This window comes from Pteropus medius, unplaced genomic scaffold (assembly GCF_902729225.1).
Source record: "Pteropus medius unplaced genomic scaffold, Ma_sr-lr_union100, whole genome shotgun sequence".
Classification (NCBI taxonomy): Eukaryota; Metazoa; Chordata; class Mammalia; order Chiroptera; family Pteropodidae; genus Pteropus; species Pteropus medius.
Genome location: NW_024347790.1, coordinates 3,258,219 through 3,282,975, shown reverse-complemented (window position 1 = coordinate 3,282,975; position 24,757 = coordinate 3,258,219). Strand labels below are relative to the sequence as shown.

Below are 24,757 nucleotides of genomic sequence, written 5' to 3'. Positions count from 1 at the left end.
CTGGCTTTCTGTAACATCTCTTCTCAGAATGCACGATGCTTCAGCTTTTTCAGACAAACCATCAGACAAAACAATAAGACCACCACAATTCTTACTAATCCCTTCCCAGTCCCTCCATCTGTACAGCTTCTCAGCTGAGTCCCCATGATATATCTTTTGCTTGAAAGTTCCCTTTAATATAATGGCAACTGTTTTTATTTTCTTGGATTCACTCATCTACTTCATTTGTCTCAGTTATCATGAGCATACGGTAGTCCTCCACCACCCCCGTTATCCATAGGGGTGTGTGTGCCGAGACCCCCAGTGTATGCCTGAAACCGTGGATAGTACCGAACCCTCTATATCCTATGGTTTTTCCTATACGCACATGCCTATGATAAAATTTAATTTATAAGTTCGGCACAGCGAGAGATTAGCAACAATAAATAAAATAGAACTTACAACAAAACACTGCACTAAAAGTTCTGTGAACGTGGTCCCTCTCTCACATAGCTCATCGTCCTGCGCTCACCGTTCTCGCGGTGACGTGCGATGACACACTACTCACGTGATGAGATGGCATGAGGGCAACGACCCAGGCACTGTGACACAGCGCTCGGCCACTGTACGCGTTACTCGAACACAAGCACTGCAATACCTAGACAGTCCATCCGATAACCAAGATGGCTGCCAAGTGGCTAATGGGCGGGAGCGTCTGCAGCGTGGACGCGATGGACGAGGGGATGATTCACATCCCGGGTGGGACTGAGCAGGTCGGCGTGAGATTTCATCGTGCCGCCCAGAATGGCAAGCAATTTAAAACTTAATAAAGTGTTTATTTCTGGAATTTTCCATTTAATATTTTCAGACCATGGTTGACCTCAGGTAACAAACTACAGAAAGGGAAACCTCGGATAGAGGAGGCCCATGTCATATCCATGCTAGAGATTTCATCCTTCTATTGATTAGCATCGCAAGAATTCGAGACCGACTTGAAGCCATATATTGTAAGAGTCTTGCATGATGTACTAGTCACCATCTCCATCTGGCTCTTTGATGTTTTTATGACAACAGACCCGCCAAGCGAGTTTTTCAGCTCGCTGTCTTCTGCGGAGAGTCTTGTGTTAAAAATTCCCCACGAGTGTGGCCGTGACTTAGTCCCCTTCAGAGTGATTGCTCTTCTGGCCACCTGTATGAGGAGCCCTCTCTGTTATGTTTGCTTCATTGAAAGTCGTGAATAACCACTTCAGAGATTTTTAAATATGCTTGCAACCTGTTGACTTGGGGGACTTTCCAGAGGACAGAAAGCAAATACTGATGCTTCTTATTAGGTTCTAAATCCAAAAACTGTGTCTGTCAAACTGCAGTGAATTGAAATGACCTCACTATGAAACTCTTTTTTCTCTGGAGGAGGGTAAAATGATCCTTGTTTCGAGTTTTGTCTGGCTGTTTTATATTATAGAACAGGGCACATCGGCAACTCTTGTGGAGAACTTTTATATTCTCTCTAGTTTTGTCTAAGTCTACGATATTGTCTATTTGGTGCCATTTGTCTTAAGTCTGACTCTTTAGCGTTAACTTCCCTTACTAAGCTTGTGTTCTGCCATCCAGTTTGTAAACATGGACGCTACTCAGTACACAATATGCTAAGACGAATGTTGACATTCCTAGGCTCTCATGCATCAAATGTCACTGGAATGATATGCCTTAACTCGCTCAGTCTTTACAACAACCCTATGATTTAGTTATTGGTTTGATTCCCATTTTATAGAAAGGGTGATTAAGTCTCAAGGAGATAAAGTAACTTTCAGAGCAACTAAACAGGGAAGGTAGTACTCAAATGAAGACTTATCTGATTCCAAAGCTTCAGGTTATGATTCCATAACTCCAAACAGATCCTTTCTGGCTGGGAATCTGAAATCCTTCAGTCAAAGGGAGTGTTGGTTCTGAAATACATTTTGTAGACCCAGAAATTAAAGAAGAATAGCTGATCCGCTCTCCCTTTTTTTTTTTTTACTTTTTTTTTTCATCTGTTTCTCTAGGTAGCCCTTGGGTTGGCTAATTATTTTCCTGTTATAAGCAATGCTATTTCTGTTTAAGTGCTGCTGGATTTGGAAATCATTCTCATGACTAAATATTTGTTTGCCTAGGAAGAGCCCAGTGTAGGGCTATGCTGCCAGCGAGTGCTCAGTGAAGAATAATGGATGGCCATGCATGTGTGGGAGTCGTGTGCTCAGGATCTGCTCCCTTCTCCAAGGAAACAGGTAAGATGTAGGGAAGGTGAAAACCACAGGACCATCACCCAGCTGGGTTTCTGTATTTGGCTTTATCATTCAAGGGTCCCAAAGGCCCAGGTGTGAAAGGAATGGGAATATGGGGCCCGGCGTTTTCTTGAAAAATGATTGAGAAGGGCTGTGAAAATTAGATTCTGAGGTCTACTTCCAAAATTAATATCAAGTATGAGAGAGACTGAAGAGAATCAAATATTTTTTTTAATCGACACATTTTCTATTATTATATACATATAAAGATGATGAGTAATATGCCATATCAGATGGTTTATTCAAACTGTCAGAATCAGGGCTGAAGCGTGAGTAACTTTCCAGAGAACCATCTGAGAAATTCAAGCAGCAGAAAGTGGCAGTAATCAGCCATAAATGGATCCACTGTCCAGACATTCCTGAATATCTTGGGGGAACAAAAAAAAAAAGTCTTCCCAAGGTACATGATGGGACATATCTAGGGAAAAAGAAGGTGACCGATAATTTAAACTTCACTTAAAAAATCAGATGTCCGCGCACTGCCCAGGTTTGTGCACTCACCAGAAAGACTGGGGTCGACCGTGGGGCCGGGGAGATGATGTCTCAGTGTGAGTGATGGCTACAGAGCACCTCTCCACATCTCTGCAGAACTTTGTATTAGGGCCCTCACTTGCATCATCACACTTTGCTTTGGCATCAGAGAAAATGGAAAGAGGAAAGCTTCAATTACTGATATGCAGTACCACAGGTCCTGGGCTGGGACAGGCAGTGTAGAGCAAAGGTACAGGCAGACCAGAGGAATATCGTGGGCTCGGTTGCAGACCCCGCAATAAAGTGAATATTGCAGTAGAGCTAGTTACACAGATTTCTTGGTTTCCCAGCGCATCTAACAGTTATGTTGGCACTATAATTGTTGTCTATTAAGTGTGCAATGGCATTGTGTCTAAAAAAGCAATGTACATACCTTAATGAAAAGTACTTCACTGCTAAAACATGCTAAGCATCATCTGACCTTCAGCGAGTCATAATCTTTTCACTGGTAGTTGCCACGGACCTTCAATTTGTACAAAACATGATTTATCTGTGAAGGGCAATAAAACCAGGTATGCTGTACTGGCATCGGATGGCCCCGACTCTGCTCCCAGCTCCAGGTCCCAGTCTCATCATCTGCAAAGTAACCAGGTAGAGACTAGCTTTCTAGGGTCCATTCCAACTCTACTAGTTCACGTTACCTTTGGCAGGTTTCACTATGAGATGAGCATCCTTCATTGGGGAAACTCCATGTGTCTTGAGGTTTTATCGATGAGAACTTACTGATGCAATTCTACCTTTAAAAAAATCCCTTTTTACCCCTCACTGAACTCTCTTCAGTAATAATGAGGTCTTAAGAAGTTTGATGATAATTTGGTGTATCAGAGTTTATTTCATTAATACAGTACCCTCCATTGCTGGCACCACACTTTACCATTTCTTCACCCAAAAGAGAGGTGACTTTTGAGAAGCAATACAGTAGCGTTGGGAAAATAGGTACTGTGGCCAGGGGAGAACTTATGATGTGTCTGCGGCTTAAGGATATGTAAATGAGGTAGCTCATGTGAACAGAAATATTCTGAAATATACTTATAATTAAGCCCAAGATATAGATACACATTTATAAAGAATACAAGTGAAGACTTGAGAAGCGGGAAGGATCATTTCCCAGAAGCAGGAGCATCTCAGCAGCCAGAAGGAGAGGTGACATGGAGACCTGGGCCAGGCTTAGTCCCACTGCCCAGAATCTTTCCTGAGCTCATTCTCCCAGGAAGGGTCTGAAGGAGCTGCTGACATTTCTCATAAAAGAATCAATGAATCTTTGTTTCTTCCAGCCTGCTCATTTGACCTTATTCAGTTTTGAAACAGAGACGAAGGAAAGAAAGAATGAAACCAGTGGGTAGGATGGGGGTAGGCAGAAAGAACAGAGAAGGGGGTGTCAGTGCTATGGAACCCACAGGCAAGACTGTCACCCAGGATGTTATTGTTTGCTTGTTGTAGTCTTATTTGTTCCTGCTTCTCATTTCACATTCTCGCCCTGATGTAATAAGTTGCCGTCTTCCCAGCCATCATCCCCTTATTGACAAGCAAATGTCACCCATGTTTGATTGACATCCATTGCTCCTGAATGCAAAAGTATGATTTACGAATCAATTCTACTTGTTTATTTCAAGCCGTTCTTGTGTGTCTTATGTATGTGTTGGTGGGATAACTTGCCTAATATCTACTCTGGGGGCTTGGCATTAATATTATACACTCAGGCTGTTCCGTCATCTGCTCTCCCACTGCAAATGGGGCTATTCTTTCTCTCTTTTTTTTTTTTTCCTATTTTCCCCCACCACACAGGCAGGAAATGTGCTATGGAGTTTATAGGACTCTTTCCACAGCTTGGGAAAAGATCTTGCCCAGTACTTTGTTAAATACTGCTTGCTTTATCTTAAGACTTTTGAAGGCATTTTGACAAGTGATAATTTCTCATGCATGTAGTACCTTTAAGTAAGTGCAACTCCAGATCCAATGGCTGTATCTCCTGAAAGCTGCTAAAATTGTAAGCCTGTAAGTAGAGTACCTATGTATGCACTCACCATTCATAGCATTTGTAAAAAGAACTAAACTCTCCCTCCTTTTTGCGGTGGGTATGTTCATTTAAAATCGTTGAGAAATGTCCTTTGACTTTTCAACATACCTTACTGTTCTCTGGGGAACATCTTATTTCGTTTTAGAAGGCTAGCAAGGAAAACCATAAGGTTAAAAACAGTCACACCTACCATCTGGAAAATTCTAAAGGGCCCTCCTTATGTTAAAAGTGGCATTTTGAAAAACACCTGAAGCACTGATTGTAAGTGAGCCTGTATAGAAATATTGTTAACCAAAACACCCTCCTTTCGACCTTCTTCTCCACCTTCCAACCGGTGCTGCTGGCAGTGGGGACACAGGTGTGACCCTTGAGTCCTAAAGTCTGCCGCACATTTGGCTCCCCTCCCCCACCATGTATGTCCAGGGCGAGGGCTGCCATGGCCTGGGTTCAGCAAGGGAATATTCAGGATCTCGCTGTTCATCTTTGTGTGGAGAGAGGAGAGAGGAGAGAGAGAGTAAGAGAGGGGAGGGAGAGAAACAGAGAGAGAGAGAGAGAGAGAGAGAGAGAGAGAGAGAGAGAGAGAGACCGGAAAAAAAATCCCACATTGTCAGAGTAATGCCAAACTCTCCCTGAGTGGGATGAGCAGAGCAGATGCTGCAATGAGATGCCAAAGCGGCTCCCCTTCCTCTGTGCCTTGGGTGCCTATAAATTGCTCCGGCGCGCGTTTTCAGCCTCCTCTTCTCCTGGCAGGTGGTACCCAGGCAGAATTCTGCGTTCAGTCTCTCTCTCGCTCGGCTCCCGGCCGTGAGGCGCTCGCCGCTGCTCGCTAGCTCCTCTGCTCCAGCCCCGAGCCCCGCCGAGCGACCTTGCCCGCGGCTCCGGCTCCGCACACCCGGGGGCGGCGGGCCCCAGCTCGCGCGCCCTGCGCGGGTCTCCGGGGGTTCGCATCTATTAGAGTTGTGGTGGTTGTCAAGGAGGAAGAAAAAAAAAAAAAGAGGCAGGGGAAGGGCAAACAGATCGAGCGAAAGAGGACAAGAAGGGAGCGGAAAAAGGCAACTTCAGACGGAAAGTTGGTGCGAACTGGCGCAGTCTGCAAAAACGGAAAAGTCGACCGCAGGTGGCGGCATAAAAGTGTGAGCGGCCCCAGCGAGCGCGAGAGGCGGCCGCTGGCTCTGTCCTCCCGCTGGCGGGTGGCCGCCTGGAGCCGAGGCAGCCACAGGTGCGAGGGGGCTCGCAGGAGGCGAGAGGGTGCCCTGCGCACCCCTCCCCCAGCCCCACCCCCAGCTCAGGACTTCAGATCAAGTCACTTGGCGTCCGAGCTCCCTCCCCAGCCGCAGCCTCAGCGGGGGGAGCAGGAGCAGCCGAGGAGCAGCCGGCGCGCGCGCCCAGGGGAGTTGGGGTTCGCAGGGGTTTGTTTTCGGCTCTGAAGAGGTCCCCGCCCAACCTTCAAAATTTTGTCCAAAAGCAGACAAGAGGATCGCCCCGCGCTGAGCCGGCTGGTGGGCAGCAGGAGGCGCCTGATCGCCGCCGGGGCGCTGGGGGTGGTGATGGTGCTGCTGCTGGTCATCCTCATCCCGGTGCTGGTGAGCTCGGCCGGCACGTCGGCGCACTACGAGATGCTGGGGACCTGCCGCATGGTCTGCGACCCTTACGGGGGCACCAAGGCTCCCAGCACGGCCGCCACTCCTGACCGCGGCCTCATGCAGTCCCTGCCCACCTTCATCCAGGGCCCCAAAGGCGAAGCCGGCAGGCCCGGGAAGGCGGGCCCGCGAGGGCCACCCGGGGAGCCCGGGCCGCCTGGCCCCGTGGGCCCGCCGGGCGAGAAGGGCGAGCCTGGCCGCCAAGGCCTGCCGGGCCCGCCGGGGGCCCCCGGCCTGAACGCCGCTGGGGCCATCAGCGCCGCCACCTACAGCACGGTGCCCAAGATTGCCTTCTACGCCGGCCTCAAGCGGCAGCACGAAGGCTACGAGGTGCTCAAGTTCGACGACGTGGTCACCAACCTCGGTAACCACTACGACCCCACCACCGGCAAGTTTACCTGCTCCATCCCGGGCATCTACTTCTTCACCTACCACGTCCTGATGCGCGGAGGGGACGGCACCAGCATGTGGGCTGATCTCTGCAAAAACAACCAGGTGAGTGCAGGCAAGCAGCGGGGAGGGCGGGGAGGGAGCGCGGGAAGGTGCGGGCGAGAGGGAGGAGACCCCGGAAATGGGGTGGGCGCCCACAGAGGGAGGGCGCGGCGGCAGCCGGGCTGCCGGGAGCCGCGCGAGGGAGGACGCTGTTCCCCTCTGGAGCTGCGGGGTCAGAAGCCAAAGAGGGTTCCGGCGCCCCGAGAGCGCGGCTCCGAGCCTCCCACCTGCACTCGGTGTTTGCGTGAGAGCAGGACCCCCGAGGGGCTGGAGGCCGGTAGCCGCGGCCCCTGAACAGCTTGCGCGCTGCGGAGCCCCGAGCAGCAGGAAGCGACCCCGCTGTGGCATGGTCCGCGGGCTTCGGGTCGCTGTCAGGCTTTGGCGGGAATGGAAGGGCTGGGGGAGCCCGGAATGGGCGTGCCAGGGCGACAGACCCAAACTCGGGGGAGACAGACAGGGACCCGAGGGAACAAGAAGGGGCCCGAAGGAGTGAATACTTGCGGGACCTCGAGACCTGCGGTCGCAAGGTCCCTGCAGCATCGCAGACCGGGAAACCCACTTGCAATCAAATCCAAGTCACAAACTCTGGTTTAGTTTTCAGAGGAAGGAGAAGAGGGAGAGGTAATGAGTGCAGATAACAGAAGGAAAAGTTGAGACTCATGGCTGACATGGTAAAACAGGCTCCCCAACACAGCGCCCAAACGCCTCTTGCTGGAGTACGTCCTAGGATGCGCAGGCAAGTGGCAAGGAGGGCCAGCACAGAGCCCAGCCCTGGGTTGTCCCAATCCCAGCCTTCTTGCTCCCGCTCACACAGGGCAGTGGCCTTGGCCTTGACTGTGGACATAACCTCAGATTATTCCTCAGCGCAAGGACTTGCTCTCCAGAGCCAGTCAGCATTGTCACAGGGCCATGGGCTATAGTTTTATGCTGGAGCCACTTTTCCATTTGCTTGAGAAATTTGTGGTCACTGCAAAACCAAAGAGTGTGATCTCTTAGTTAGAAGAGGAAAATGATATTTGTAACTGCCTAAAAGTGTAATCGACCCCTCTACACATGCTGAATCAGCAGCAGATGGGGGCAGAGGCCTTGCAGCCTGCAGCCTGTGGTCAGGGCTCAGTTATTGGGCCTCACTTTGCTTATTGGGTGGCACAGGGAGTGGCCGGCCCTGCACGGTGCCGTTCACTGCCAACTGTGGTTTAACAAGGGCTCTCAGGCTTCATTCAGGTCTCTCGCCCCTTGAATTCAGACCTTTTTAGCTACAACCCAGGTTTCTGTTAAGCAAAATTAAAGCTGGATGTTTCCCCCCCTAACTCAGCGTCAGAATTCTTTCAAAAGTGAAAGACAAATACCTAAGTGTACACAAGATAGAAAGGACAAAAAATCTTGTTCCTCCCCCTTCCTAACACCCCTCACTTATATAAGGGACCCTCAGAACTAGTAGAACAAAAAGAGGAAAAATGGCCACCAGGAGGCACTGGTAGGGTTGTTTATTATAGTTATTATGCACGAAAATAATATTAAGCTAAATAAAAATTATTCACAGCGCAGTGGCATAGTTATAGGTAAATGGCTAAAAAGGGCATGACTCACTGTACCAATATAGAGCCATTGTGTCACCCTTACAAAGTGGCTAATGAACAGCGCCTCAGCAGGCAGCCATGAGGCACCCATTTATTTACAAATTGGTTCTCTTCTGACTCAAAGGTTAGCTCTGGAAATTACTGTCAGGCCGAAGAGGTTGTTTTTAGAGATATTCATTATAATGGAATAAGATTCAAGTTTAATCAGCCAAACGTATAAAAGTGCTCACATCTTTAAATACCTGGAATTTGCAATGGCAAGAAAACCAGAGAATAATACATTTAAATTAGTTTAAATGTTGATGCCTAAATAGCTAAGTCCAGGTATGTTACACTGATTCCAAGAACACCATTCCACATACGTGTTCTCCGTGCGTTTTGTTTTAAAAATTATTTCATTGTTTGGAGCGTAGAATGCTCCTTTGTATCATCCTAGCATGCACATTCTTTGAGGATCAGGAAAAAAGAACAAGGCAAAACAGCTGATCTTACACGTACAATGCTTTCCATTGGCATTCTTAAGCTGCTGCTCTGCAAAGGTGTGCAACAAGTAATTCAAAAAATAAATGTAGTAGCAAACAATACATTTTCGAGTTCAGCATGGACTATTTTGGAAAACAGCTATTACAATATTGCTGTTAAGGAATTTTATCTCTAGAATAGAACTGTTTTGCAAAGCCTGATTTGCAGGCAGTTGCAAAGGAGAAATCCCATAAAATCTTTTTTATTAATATTAAATAGTTTATCCTCGATGTTCAGTTATGCTCTTGTCTGATCACTTAGAATGGCAGTTTCCCGCCTCTAAGCTGACCTAATTTGTTGTCACAAAACAGGAACTCAGAGATCCATGTCAGTGTAATGTTCTATGGATTAAGTGGATTTGAGAAGCACAAAAAGTAAACTAAAAATGCAGTTCACTCTAGAATGGAAGAATGCCTCTGGACTGTTACCGTATGAGAACCGTTTGATTTATGCTTTGTGTTAATGCACGATCACAGATGGAAACGTCAAAGGCCAGTAAATTAACCTGACGTGCCACTTAACCTTTTGTTTATGATTCCACAGAAGTACAATGAAAATGAAATTATGAGAACATCAGTAGCAATTAATTAAATTAGCAAATGTTACCATAAATATTGTCTCTAATGATAAACCCTCACTAATATGATAATGCTAAAGCTACACAACCTATTACATTCTCACAAACATACCGCTGAAAGCACCATAGGTCTCATATTCCCTTCGAAACCATCAACCCAAATTTAATCTTAGCATTTGTTGAGAGCCCATGACAGTGCATATTAAAGGTAAAAATTGGACTCAAATAGCTGTGCCTAGAAACAGGAAATATTTTAAATATATTTGTATATTTTTAGCAGAGAACTCAAATAAAAAATATTGCTATTTGAAGACAATCACTATAAGACTACAATAATAAGCCACTATAACAAAAACTAAAACTTTAGGCTCAAGATTAGAACTGTAAAATAAAGACCAGTTTTTACTCTGAGAATTTATTAGTTATGGCACCAGTGAACGAGAGATATATTAGAAACAGAGAATAGTTTGTAGGTTGCTATTCATTTATTAGATTAATAAAATGTTAAATTAATGAACCTTTTAGGGGCCCTGAAACATACACTAAAGAACAAGCAGATTCTAAATACTTAACTAATAATATGAAAAGATATTTGAGGACAGTTAGGTAGAAATGTGTACATCGAGCTAAGAAAAGGATGCATTATATTCCCAGAGAAAAAGCTGAAATCAGTGTACATTTAGGAACCTGAAAATAGCCTTTAGGATGGATGCATTACCTTTCTCAATAGTTTGATGGTTTAAAGAAAGAATCATTGGAAGTCACTGAGCTGGAGACTAGAGCTTGAAATTTCAATTCCTATTATTCCTTTAGAGTATGATCAGGTGAGCAGGCATACTAAAATCATGCTAAGTAAACTGGAGTACGGCAGTTCATTAATTAAGAAAGTCTTGCGGTACAGTATAGGTTAAAATCTTAGAGAATCACTTTCATTAAAAAGCAGTCGCACTGGCTTTATCCAACAAAGGAAGTGAAAATCGTAAGGGCAACTCCTAGTCTGTGGGATCACACTGATGCATTTACAGGTTTTTGTGGTTACCCCTACTGAATGAAAATGGTAATAAAAAATAAAAATTTACACGGGTTTATGGTTATACCCTATAGAATAAAAACTGCATTATACCTCCTTTTAAGATTATTACCTCTAAATCAAATAACTCGAATGTGTCCTGTTTTCAGAATGCCTTCATATAGAAAACAGTTTTAAAACACATACCCATAGCACATTTACTAAATGCCTAACGCACTAAATAAAATGGGTCCGGTTATTAATAACAGTTGAGAAGTATATTATGGATTGATAATATATTACTACTATGGCTAATTCCTATTTTGTATTTTAATTTTTCTCATCCATTAAAAATTCACACATAAAAATATATATAATAGGTCATAATAGCATAATCTTCCTTGTAGATTTTTTCCTCCCTGGTAATTAATGACTCAATGAAATTAATGAATCAGAGCATTCAACTCCTACAAACTTATGCTTAATTCCTAGGGAATTTTGTAACATTAAATTGTATTATTACTTAGTGGTGAAAATAGACCACCTCACTAAACTGGTGTATACATTTGGGTCTGCTTCTTAGCATAATTGAATGATATATTGCTTTCTTTATATTAGCGTTAATTAGCGCAGTGCTAAGCAAGGCTAAATCCTGTAAGCTCTTTTCTCCCTTTGCTATATGATATCCAGGAAGAAAATGTTAAAATACTACTCAAATTACTTGACAAGTTCAGCAGTGTCAAAGAGCCTTCTCCTTTTTTAACATTTCAGCATTAATGTGAGAACATACCACGTGAAAATTTAATAAGCAAAATAAGTCAGACAGAAAATGTTGCGAACCATATGATTTCACTCATACGTGGGATCTCAAACTGAAAGCAACAAACAAGCAAGACAAACAAACAAAAACTCAGACACAGACACCAGTTTAGTAGTCACCAGAGGGAAAGGGACAGGGAGGTAGGTAAGGGTAAAGGGGGTCAAATATAAGGTGACAGAAGAAGATTTGACTTTAGGTGTGAGCACATAACACATCATACAGATGATGTCATATTGAACTGTACACTCGAAACCTATATAATTTTATTAACCAATGTCACCCCAATAAATTGAATTTTAAAAATTAATTTAAAATAAGGAAAAAAAAGAATATAATTTGGAAACCTATCATTTACATTTTGAAAGAAATGAATAGAAATTTTTGACTTGGGCCTCATTTTCCTCATTTTGCTAGCTGATAGGATCTGGCATAGCATACCCCAAGTCATGCATTACATAGTGCAGGTTTACCAGCCCACTAAATCACTTACTGTGTTATTCAGGGAAATATCATTATATTGGAATAGAAACAAGCCACAAAGTAGAGGATGTTTTACTGAAATAAATCAAATCAAAATAAGCCTGCCTGTTGGCACATTTTTTCCAAGGCAGAATCAAAATATAGCTAAATGGACATGAAGCCTAATTTGAGTTGCGAATGTGACAGAATATCCACATTACTTGATACGATAGGCAACTTGACTGTTTGCAAATGTCTGTCAACTCACTAATGAGATCACAAGCTTAACATGAGTGGGTTTATAAGGAAGCTCCATCTCCAAAGCAAACCACATGTTTAAAATCACTGAAATATAAAAGAGTATTCAATGAGATCATTTAAAAATTCTAGCAATTTGAGAGAAGCGAAATTATGGAAATTTAGTTCCTTCTAGAATTCTTAGATATGTTGAAATTAAATAATTTATTTAAATGCACACATCACAATTAAATACTAAAAAGGCACACGTAGAGAAAAAGAAAAAAAAGGAGAACACTGAAAAGTTGAGTGACATAGCCAAAGATATTTAAACAAGTTAAGCTCCTGGTAGAAGAGACTTTAGTTGAATAAGATTTTGAAAGCCCCAAATCAAAAGGCTTTCTTCCTTTTTTTTTTTTTTCTTGCTGTATAGTGGAGATAGATAAAGGTATTTCTCTGAGTCTTTACCTCCTCTGGATGTCAGTCTTCTAAAAATTCTGAGGACCAACCCAGGCTGAAGTTTGGGTTGAATTTGTATACTCATCAGCACCTCGTTATAATACTGCTATTTGGCTGAAATTAAAGTGCAAAACAGATTACATTTCCACTTAAAGAAGTGACTGGGCGTAGAGATGGAAGGAATTAGAAAAAGTGGTGATTTAGGAAGAGAATAAATTGGTATGCATTGTGTATAACACACAGTAAGAGAAGACTGTTGGAATGAGCCTCACGAAAGCACTGTCTTCTTTCCATCCTTCCTTTCCCATAGCATGGTTTAAACAGCTACAGAGGTGTCTTCAGAAAGCTCCAAGGCCAAGGTGGGCTTTTCTGGGCTAAATCCTGTGCCAGGGGCAGCACATTGGCTTACGATGCGGCGTGAATGGCAAAAAAAAAACAAAACCTCGAGAATTCTCTTTGACGAATCCTAATGCTTGTCTGTTCCACGTAGGTGCGTGCGAGCGCAATAGCCCAGGACGCCGACCAGAATTACGACTATGCCAGTAACAGTGTGGTCCTTCATTTGGAGCCAGGAGACGAAGTCTACATCAAATTAGATGGTGGGAAAGCCCACGGAGGCAACAACAACAAATACAGCACATTTTCCGGATTTATTATTTACGCCGACTGATAAAGCAGCAACTAAGCTTATTATCCCGAGTTCAGACACTGGATTCGTGCGGCTAACGTCAGTGAATCAAGGATCCCAGGGGAATGCCAGTTGTGGGGCACCTCAGTTGTGTAGATGTGGGGAATTCAAATGCTACCTGACTCACATCTGTATACTCAGAAACATTATGTAAAAAAAAAAAAAAAAAAAAATTAAAAGCAAGATAAGCAGATGTGTGACCCACTACCGCCAAAGCAAATACTCCTTATTGTTAGTGTCCCGTGAATGAAGTCCTATATAGATCACAAATTTTTATAGAAAAATCTAAGACTGAATTATTTCTTCAATATATATGATACTTTGGTGTACCGTGATCCCGCTGCTCTTATCCATGTCAGCTTTGGTTCTTGTGAGTGTACCTGCTTCTTATGATACTTGGAGTCCATTCATAGCGCGGGGAGGAATGATTTTACCCTGCAGGAGGAGGTCTAATTGAAATCATGCTGCTTGTCCCCAAAGAAATTGTTTTGCCTTGTACCCGTGTTAACTTTAGCGCTAGACCTGGGAATGATTCAACTTCAAGCCTTAACCTGGAATTTTCTGGATTTGAGGGAATTCCCAAAGCCTATGATCATTTTCCCATTTTTTTTTTTCTTCCACATTTTCTTTTCTCTCTTTTCTGGTGATAGTCTTTAAAAATAGAGATTGAAATTGTATCATAGGATCTCTCTATAAGTGTGAAAAAATGTATAATTATGTATGGTATTTAGAAAATCCCCTATGTGTCCATTTTGTCAGTAGAATGCATTTAGATTTACTCGGAAAGTCAGAGGAATTTATTCTTTGGTGTTAAGTCAGACCGAGGCTTTTGCCTTCTTTGGAACAAAAGATTATTCATCACCCAATGCACAAAGGTTTAATTCGAGCTACAGCATGAATCACCAAGGGGGCACAGTAAGTTAGGCCTTCAAATAGTTACTTACTGTAAGTCATGGCCTGAGGCTATTCCAAAATGAACAATTTCACATGTAACTGACATGACAACAAAGTGTATATATTTTATACAAATACCTGCTACATGTATGTGTGTGTATGTGTGTATCTGTATATATACACACGTATATGTTAGATGAAATATAGTATATATATGGCTTCAGACTGTAGGCATAGTGGCTGGTAGAGCCTCAAAAATTTCATTTAAAAAAAATGTATGTGTATTCATACACACAAACACACAAATTATTTGACTTATTTTGGATCGAAATATATTTTGGATGACAAAAAATATATGGAATAGTAAAATTATTTAAATGACTTCTCTTTTAAGAGTTATGCAGAAAATTAATTATTAGTTTAAAATGCCCTATGCATCACATATCTGTAAATTAAGCCTACGGCTTCTCTGTTACCCTCTGCCAATTGATACTTTTCACTGCATTCTGTGGCAGATTGTTAATATTAAGACTGCTGAAAAGAAGTGGCTCTCTTTTCCAGTGTTTATGAATTATATGCATTTAAATCATTAATTTTTTCTTTTTTCCTCAAGTGAATTGAAGCTGACAGTGAAGTAGATTTTGAGAGTAGTACTAATCCTTTCTCTCTGGTGATAGACACTGCCAAAAGCTATCTCTTTAAATCTAAGACAAAAATTTAAAATGCACGTCGATAGATCCTAACTATCAGACAACTTCCACTCTTACAATGAAAAATCTGTTCCCCTCTCAGCTGCCCTTGAAGAATCTTTGACATGTAGGTTTAAAAAAAAAAGAAACTTTAAAAAATCTGCTTACTTTACTGGTGAAGGACATTTGCATTTTTTTATTTAAAAGAATTAGTTTGTTCTCCTGGCTCATTGCTCTTGGATACTTTCTTTCTAATACACAGAAAGCTTGATCATCTTTGATCTGCAGAAACATCTTTTATTTAGCAAACCTCACCTTTCCAAAAGAGTTATGCATGGTATGCCCGTCTGAAGGTGCTGTTTGCTTGGTTTTAAATGCATTGGTTTGAGTAACTCCTGATTTATACGATTAAAAACACTTAGCCCATTCACCAAGAATAATAACTAATTCTATTTGGCCTTTCTAATATGTAAGATAACTCATAAAGGAGCTGCAATGGATTTTATTTCTATTTAACAATATGTACTTATTAAAGAGGAATTGGCAACAAGGGTTTGAAGAATTGTGCTTTTGTTTTGTTTTTTGTTTTTGTCTTTTTTGGTTTTTTTTTTTTTAGGTAGCAGATAGCATAGTGAAGATGCAACCAAAAGATTAACTTATAAACAGCAGTGCACATCAACTAAGAGTTTTAACTAAGAGTTTTTAAAAAAGTCTTTATTTACACAAAACATCAGGGCTGGGTACCTTTTAAAGAGTAGGTTCTAGAATCAGACTGTCATTTCTAATGGATCTGACCTTTCTTCAGATAAATAAGCATTATTTTCTCTGTTTAGGCCCAAGGAGAAACAAATGAAAGGTAAAGGAAATAAAGAGAATATATATAAGGCAAACATTTCTTTCTCTCTCTCTCTTTTTTTTTTTTTTGCATTATACATTATTAATTAAATTGTGGCCTTTGTTATTATAAATGTAATGATTCATTAAACTATATTATGTAATATATTTTGACTTTTTATGATTGAATTTTTATAATTCAGTACTATGTTATGTGTTCGTGTCCCCGTATATAAATTTTTCAAAGCACAACAAAATTTTTAGCAAAAATGGATACCAGAACACCACAGGCAACACTGAGGATTTATTATAATTATGTACAGACAGGTGGACAGCATATAATTATCTTTCCACAATATTTTTACCATTGTTGAATTGGTATTTGTCTTAACAGTATTCGTTGAAAAGAAATCTCAGAATTTAACTTCCCTTGCTGCAGAAGCTGTTTTATTTTAAAGTGCCATATTATTCATTAAGCATTAATTAAAGAACAGCAGGATAATTAGTAGGATCATCAATACTACAAGAAACATTAGATTGCTCCAGAAGGGGGTAATTTAACTAGAAACACTTTAAATTTTCTCAAGTAGTACAGCTGATAGATTAAGAAAACAAAACAAAACAAAACTCTACCAAGAGGATATAGACTGTAAATCATGGTTTGGAAATAGGTATTTTGTGTATTTATTTTGTTAAGGCAGTGGGCTGAGTGAGGCCCCTTGCAGGTTCAGATGTAATAGCCAGTTTCTGAGAAGGGAAAACTCTTCTAATTCCCATAAAATGCAAATGATCTGTCATTAGCCCTATGTAGGTCTGATTGATAACTCACTGGGTTTGAAACCACTGGATGATCTCTGTAAGCTTTATGCTCAAGGTGTGAATTCCTAACCATCCTATTTGAAAGTCAGCCATTGCTTAGGGTTCTCTATCAGTATCTTATCAAGCGCATTCTCAGTTATACCTCTGAGCAACATTTTAGGGACAACGTTGGTGAGTATGTGAGAATAGCCGTGACCTCCGTATTTCATCAGCCGGTGCTTCGTGTGTATGTCGTGTGCCATCAGAATTCGATCTTCATAGCCCTCATCCACCAGGAGACGCACCCTGTGGAAAAATGTTAACTCATTATATGGCATGCGTCTCACATTTACAATTTTCAGGGTGCTTTAAACTTTTCCCTCATAAATCTGATGTGCTTGTCGTAAAGATACCGCCTTCCACTGTGGCACAGGGACTGGGGGACCCTTAATAAATATTGTGTGGTGATGAGAAAGATATTGCTTCATTGTAGTAGGAACATGATCCTTATTCCGTGCACACAGAAATGTCTAGCCTGTGATATTTATGACAATGCCTGGCAATGCTGGATGAAAGATAGCTTCTAATAGGAGGTGCCAGTTCAAATGAATGGCCACTTTAGCATTTCACTAAATAACTTTGTTCTGCCTCTGTAGCCAGCTCTGTACTCTAAAATGCCTCACCTAGTAGGCCTACTTTTCAGATCTCATTTTCTCTCCTTTTTTTCTAGCAAATAACATCAATGACTCTTCGTGATTAAAATAGGGAAACAAAAGGAATCTTCGTACGAGTAAATCATTCTGAGAGTAAAATCAGTTGGTTTGACAGTGACGGGCATATGATAAGCAATATAGTCATTTTAAAAGGTCAGCAATGGTTCTTCTGTATTCTGAGCATTTGTCCCTTTGAAGTTTATGGGAATTTCAACTTACTCTTAAATGCACTGGGTTAAATTGACCAATAAAAATTTACCTTCCTTCCATTTCAACAAGATTGCTATAAATAATGAGCCGTTCCTTTAAATTTATAGTCAGTCGGCTAAAGAAGGGCTTCACTGTGGTCTAAACATCTAATCCTCTTTGCTTTGTTAAATGCCGTAATCTGTCGTGAGTCACCTCCGGACAGCCACCATCTGTATGTGTCTGGGCTCTGGGCAGTGTCCGTGTTGACTTCCATGGGTCTCCGATGGCAGGAGGCAACTCTTGGAGACATTGGCTCTCCACCGGCATCTGTTACAAGGTCTCGTTAGTCTCTAGATTCCCAAGTGCATCTGAGTGTCATTTTCGTTCCGATAGCATTTCTTGGCAGTCTAGTGCATGAGTCATCTAATAACTACTAGAGTGAGCAAAATGTGGGCCGCTACTCGAAAGACTCAAGCACAAAGCCCCACCCTCTGGGAACATACATTTTAAAATAAATTATAATCAAAGATTAGATCTTGTGTTTGCCGCTCAAAGAGATACAAGTGTGAAAGAAAAAGAGCCAAACTGGGCATTTTTCTAGATCCCTACATTCATGTCACGTGTACCCCATCCGTGTCCTATGAGTACGTGGAGGGCTACTTGGGCCACCATGGTTCTTTGCCTCTTTAAAATTTGTGTAATGTCTGAAAGTTCTGATCTTCAGTTACTTTTGGAGCAAACCCTCTTCAAGGGAATGGTCTAAGAGAGTTCTGTGATGATTAATGAAGGAGAGAAAGATTTGACAGAATGCAGACATGACGCTGAAACAATGTGACAAACCTTGATCCATAACCAAAAAAGAGTATCATATTACAGGAAATTTTAGGGTACACATTCCCCCTTATATCTTCTGAGCCTTTCCCCAAGATTTTGTCTCTTTGAGAAAAAAAAAATAATGATATCTTATTACTACAGAGGCATATCTTATGGATAAACAAATTCCTGTAGGAGGCCTTGGGTCAGACCCCAAAGTTACTGAATTGTGAAATAAGTATTAAGGAAAGAATATAATGGGTAAGACACTCATTTGAAAATGGGAATCCTTAGAACTTATTAAGTCAAGCATCTGGAGATTAGTTATCTTAGGAGAAAGATAATGTTATGGCTCTGGAAACATAATTATATCCTGACTATCAAGAAAACTGCCCGGTCACTCCTAAAATGAGATCATCTCTCTCGCTGGGCCATTTTATGAGAGAACAGTAGTTCCAGAGATGCCGCCATAAGGGAGGAACCACTACAGATGAGAAGACAAAAAATCACAGTAATTATAGAAATACAAATGAGTTAGTGTTTTGCAAACAAATATTAGAGAGAGACTACAAAGTGTGAAAAGGCAGAGATATAATAAGATTTGAGAAATGGAGCATAAGATTGAAAACAGGTGTTAGACACAGATTTCTGGTGCTGAAAACCAGAGGTAGGCAGAAGCGTGCTTCTCTGTTCTTACACTTCCAGCTTTAAGACGACTAGAGCTCAGGGAAGGACTGTCAGTGAGTGATGGAAAGGCAAGCGCCCAAGAGATGGGGAACAAGGGTCCTGGGTCACACGCAGCCCAAAATGTCATTGAGTAATTACTGGGAGCCGTACTCCAGTCAAGCGACCTAACTCATGGTTTTAATTTAAGGAAGATTAAGTATATGTACATACACGTACACATAAACATACGTAAACACGCATATATTAAATATAACTTTTGATGTATTTCTCTACATCTGGAACGCTTACATGTGGCACAGTGAAAGCTGACCTTATTAAGTTCTTATTCTTGAATTAATAACCGAAAGGAGCTGAGAAGGAATACTGGGGTGGCTGTTGGCCATCCGTCCCCCAATATCTCCTTCATAGAGTCCCCCTCTGCGGATCCCTTCTCTCTTATCCCAGAAGGTCTGGGAGCCTCATGGAAGGCACAGCGATGCAAGAGACACACCTCACAGCTACAAAGGGAGCGGGTCCTGGCAGCTGACGTCTTATTTCCAAGATAAAGTGTAACACACGTGTGGAAGATATTCATCAGGAAATCACGGTTTTGAGATCATGAAAGATAATAAAAAGCTACCATACCACTCCATTTGAAATTCCAGACAACATTCACCTCTGAGTATGGCATAAGCCGGTAGGGCCCTAGGGACACCGATTTGCCTGTATTGAATGATGCTCCTGGACAATAAATTGCAATCATAAAACAAACAATAAATCTGTTTATCAGATAATTGGTCTGAGTAGTTAAAAAAAAAAAAAAAAAAAAAAAGGAAGGAGAAAGAAAGACCTAGCTTCATTGGTCAGGACCGTCAAAGCAGTTTGCTTATGTAGAGCCGAGCGTCTCCAACTTTATGTAACTAGTATAACACTGATCACTAGCTGTCTCTAATGACACTAAACTCGAAGCGTGTTTTACTGTGAATAAGGTCATCAGGGACGAAGGCCAGTACACAGGGACAGCACAAGGCATACAGACATGACGGCCGACGGCCCAGGTGGCCACTGGCTCAAGATCTTCCCCTCAGCCCCAGCGTGCATATGTCCAGCTATCGCTACTTGAGCCTCAGAGTTTCTGGACATCGCTTCTCTCTCCCAGTTTTCTTTATTCCTATTTCAACCAGTTTTCCACACTTGTAACCACATTATGGTCCTTGTCATCTTGCAGAACTAACTACTTCCTCTCTGAGTTCTCAGTCTCCACGTTCCTACTCTGACCACCAGTGACGTCTTTCTCCTCATTCACTCACCCTCTTCTACTGTCTGTGTCTACCCGCTTCATCAAAGCTTCTGGTTGTTCGGTCCTGCTGCAGATCTTCCCGCTGCTCTCTGTGCTTTCTTCCCTGCAGCTCCTCATGACCCCCATCTCAGCCCTTCCCTTTTCCCCTTGGCAAGCAACCTTATTTTTTCAGACAGAATCCCAACCTCTGATCTCTGCAACTGTTATCCACTTTTATTTTTTATTTTTTATTTTTTTTGATTCTACTCACAAAGCTTCTTTGGTCCAAACACCAAGATACAATACATTTTTGGGAAAGTAATCAGCAAATCATGTGCATTGGTGCCCGTATGCAGTCATTCAGTCATGATCTCCAGCCTCTACTGGGTGTTACACACAAAATGTCATCTCTCTCTCATTCACTCAGCATCCATTCCCAGCCTACATCCTCCTGTGCAAGGTCCGGCCCTGGATCCACTCCTTCTTTCTCAGGGGATAACTGTACCTACTTCATGGTGCTCTAGAGAACATACAGGGCCACATGTTCTCAGTTTCCTGTCTCTTCTCCCACTAAGACATCTCTCTGCGTTCACCCCTTTACTTGCCTCGTCTCCTCTCATTTCGGTGGATAACGTGTACCTTCCTTCAACTAACTTTCCCTTTGCCTCCTAGATTCCATCTGTCTGTTTAGGAGCCTTGCTTTGTATCTTTTATCCAGACTTTTTTTAAAGTTAACATTGATTGACCACTTCCATATTCTGCACCAGCCACTCAGCTGAAAACGTAGCATGCTGTATTTCGTATAAATTCTGTGACAAGCCTGTGGAATGGGCACTGCCTACTTCCTGGATTCATCCTCTCTGCCTCCGTCTCTCTGCTCTTGCTCTCAGCCACATACATGCTGCTCAGCTTCTAACAAAACCTTCCCGTGGTCCTGTCTCGTCTTCTATCTTTAGCCCCACACCCCTGGTTCCCTTCCCTACCAAGCTTCTTGAAAGGCTGACCTCCCCATTCTCTCTCTTCCTCATGAACTTGTTCCTCAGGCCTTTTCTACCCAAACTATACTTTCTGTTCGTGAAATGAGAACCTCCTGGTTGTGAAATCCAGAGGCTACTTTTCGGTCTTCATCTCACTTGACATCTCTCGCCGATTACGAGGGTCAGAGCCCTTCTGCTTTCTGCATGCTTCTCTGCCAGCTTCCTTAACGTACGTCCTGATATTCTTTTCACTCTGCAACTTCTGAATTGTCCTCGAGTGACTATTTCCAAGTCCATCCCTCACATGTGTCTGTTCCCCAGGGCTCTGTCCTCATTCTCTTCTCTGAGTGACCTCATTCATTCCCACGCTACCAGCTATCACATACACACCAACGGTGTCTAGACTTATGTCTCTGTCCAAGTCTCTGCTCTGAGCTTCACACTCATCCAAGGGTCCCACTGGATAGCAACACTTGGATATCCCAAACTCGTCATCTCGCCATTCTCAAACTTATTTCTCCTCCGAAGTTCCCTAACATGGTGCACTCGCTGTTCATGTCACCAGCCAAGTAACCAATCATATAACCAAGACAAACCAGGTCACCATCCATCTCTGACTCCCCCAATTTCCCGCTTGGTCGCAGAGAGTGACTTGTATGTTTGCTTTCACTACATACCAGACAGTTTTGAAAGGTTAGATTTCATATGTTTGGTCTTTAAGACATTATACTTATAGCATTTAAGTTCCCATCAACTCTTTAGTGAATATTTTTAATAAAACCCTTCAAAAATTCGTTGTATGAAGTTATGACTTTAGCGTGGTCAACCTGGAGAAGAAACATCGTACTTTATTAGAGAGAAGAGGAGGAAAATGTCTTTTGTTCTCTTATTCTGTGGCAGGGGTTGACTGTTATCTGTGTTTCTTGTCAGCTGCCCATCGGCACTGAACTTCTAAGGCTCTGCTAAGCCTTTGCCTACTTCAGATGACTCATTTTCTTCTTGAAATAATATATAGAGATTTTCTCCCTGAAACAGCACTAATATATTTTTCTCTACAAGTCTCTGGTTCTGTCTGCTTTACTGTTTTCAGAGTCTTTGCTAATACTCACCCAGATATGAAAATCAAATGGGCTGGCAAAAGGAAACACTGTGAGAGATTTAATCATATTTACCTTCTAATTCTTTTATTATCATCAGGCATGTCAATATCTGGGTTGAATTGGTAATGAAGGAGTTCGGTACCAAAGAGATCATATTCCAAGTAACAGCCAAGTTGAGCAAACTCCAGTAGTTCTTTCTTATCATGTATAGTCCTAGAGACAATAAGACAGACATATTGTTATTACTGAGAGCCTGTTTTCCACATACACGGATTAAAAGTTTTAAGCATATTATGTACTGAAACATAACTTTTGTGACAACTTTTGAATCGGCTCAGACGATGTGACTATAAAATAGTAGATCCACTTTGTCACCAGAAATAAAAGAATTTACCCATCCAAAAGGGAATTTTTCCCTTCTAAAGTATTCAGAAACTATAGACATTTTAATTATGCTACCATTATTCAAAAATACCTTTGTAATTCTCCTACAGAATTGTCTTCAGGATATGGTTCGTAAACATTTGAAAATCCTTAGCGGGACTGCCGTGAGCTGTGGAAAATAGCAAAGGAAATTTGGCACTGGGCGTGGTGAATGAGGTGAGTGATACCTGGGGAAAACCTGAAGCTAAGGTAAGGTAAGAGGGTCACTTTCTTGTGATGATCATGATGTGGTGCTAAAATTAACTTCAAAGCCTAAGTAGCTATCGTCGTAACTTTTACAAAAGAGGCCATACTCCTACAGATATTTATGTTGTGGTGTGCTTATTTTTAATTTATTTATGATGATTTTTGTGGATATCTTCTCGTCTCAATAGCAACTGCTATAAGAATATCAGTATGTTATGATGTAAGACTGTGTAAATGAATGGGAATGGAGAGAAACGTAAATAAGCACAGTAAACAAACAGAGGAGTAGAGTCTGGAGCAAGAGTAGGTGACCTCAGGAAATTTAGATTATAACAAGTAAAAAAGGGATGAATTAAGTTAGCCCCCCAAAAACCATGGTAGAAATTCAAACACATAGAGAAAGAAGAACGAAAGAAAAAAAGCATTCTACCGAAAGACAATAAATATGGGAAAATGAGATGGAGAAATGCACCCCATTAGACATTGTGTAAAGGGAATTAAGGACCTGGATAAAGGGAGTGATTGTTTGGGATCCCAGACTGGCCTAGAAGAAGAGTTGGAATGTGAGACAGTCATTGTCTTATTTGGCTTTAATCTACTCCAATATACTATGACTTTGGCAACTCCATGATGCAAGGATTAAAGCACTTTTATAGGTCTATACGTCTGCTTCTGAGAGGTCAGAAGTGTTTTCACGGCCTTTCTTCCAAGCAGTAGGAGAACCAATTAAACCTCCGAGTGTCATGAGCACGAGAGGTCTCTGCTGTCCTGAGATGCTTTCTGGGAGTTCATTATTGACTTTCACTCAGAGCAATCACGGTGTAGCTGGCTCCTTTTTATTCTGTTCACCAATTCAGCATAACTTAGGGTTCACAATGTTGTTTTAGGCAAGGAGGCTAAAATCTTTGTACTATGAAATGTACATTAGTTCTGTGCTGTCTTCTATTACTAACTACTCCTTTTCCATCTTCTTACCATGGAGACCATCTTTTGCTTCCAAAATCACTAGGCGTTAAAGAGTATGTGTTTTTCCATAGTAAACATATTCTGTTTCCCCCAATGAACCATGCTTAAAAACAAAATATACAAGTAAAATAGCATAATGGGGAAGAGATAAGTTTTGTGTTTTTCCTTTTGAATCAATTTGTTCAGTTTGTTCATTACCAATAGAAGCAAGGCCCTGTGGTTGGGGGGAGTCAGGGAAAATGGAGGTGCCAGTAACAGGTTGGACCAGACACTTCTTTCTGCTCCTAATGTCTGTTTCCTTCTTTGGGTCTGATGCCTTGAGACTACGTTTTCTAAATTTTAAGTGATCTGTTGAGGAATATGTTCAATAAAAATTCCACAGTAAATGAAAAACCATAGGAAAACCTTTACTCTTAGATCCAGTTGAAAACAATGAGCGAAGTTGCTCACCATCATCATCATAATCATGGTTAAAAAATTACGCAAACTTCCTGAGTTTCTGACGTGCATTATATTTATTATCTCACTTAATGTTCTCCACAGTCCCATCGGGTAGCACTTTTACAGATGGGAAAATTGGGACTTGAGAGATTAGATACTCAAGGTGATATGCTGAAGTAAAAATTCATTTCAAGGCTAGAATCTACTCTTTTAACTGTCATACCATATGACCTCGCCTGTCGCTAAATATTTTGTACTCAAATGACATTTTCCAAAACTGCATGGACTGTTTGTACACATCAGATTTAAAAAAAAAAAATTTTATTTTGAAATTTAATTCCCTCCCCATAGTACCCTAACTTAACGCTTGAAAAATAGAGACTTTACCATCAAAGGGGGTGAGAAACCCCCAAAGTAAGAAGGGATTACTTTGTGGA

At 41.7% G+C, this 24,757-nt stretch overlaps 2 protein-coding genes across 4 annotated transcripts in view; one reads left to right on the top strand and one right to left on the bottom strand.

The window, feature by feature from the left end:
- Positions 1-5,498: 5,498 nt before the first annotated feature.
- On the top strand, positions 5,499-13,558 carry C1QL3 (complement C1q like 3). Its single transcript, XM_039877474.1, has 2 exons — positions 5,499-6,983; positions 13,134-13,558. The coding sequence occupies exons 1-2, from the start codon at positions 6,396-6,398 to the stop codon at positions 13,311-13,313; spliced, it is 768 nt and encodes a 255-aa protein (XP_039733408.1). The 5' UTR covers positions 5,499-6,395; the 3' UTR covers positions 13,314-13,558.
- A 2,464-nt stretch (positions 13,559-16,022) lies between these two features.
- The window catches only part of PTER (phosphotriesterase related), a 52,639-nt gene continuing 43,904 nt past the window's right edge, over positions 16,023-24,757 (bottom strand). For 2 of the 3 annotated variants that reach the window (XM_039877471.1, XM_039877472.1), the window contains exons 4-6: positions 22,356-22,496; positions 19,573-19,668; positions 16,023-16,852 (exon numbers count right to left, since the gene is read on the bottom strand). In XM_039877471.1, the coding sequence (XP_039733405.1) occupies positions 16,642-16,852; positions 19,573-19,668; positions 22,356-22,496 (448 nt within the window). In that variant the 3' untranslated portion in view covers positions 16,023-16,641. The remainder of the gene's footprint in view (positions 16,853-19,572; positions 19,669-22,355; positions 22,497-24,757) is intronic. The other variant, XM_039877473.1, reaches the window with a different exon arrangement.

Bases quoted from the DNA above. Each gene is read 5' to 3' on its own strand.
- C1QL3 (XM_039877474.1), top strand. From the start codon at position 6,396: ATGGTGCTGCTGCTGGTCATCCTCATCCCGGTGCTGGTGAGCTCGGCC. The intron at 6,984-13,133 runs GTGAGTGCAGGC...TGTTCCACGTAG, and splicing joins ATCTCTGCAAAAACAACCAG to GTGCGTGCGAGCGCAATAGC.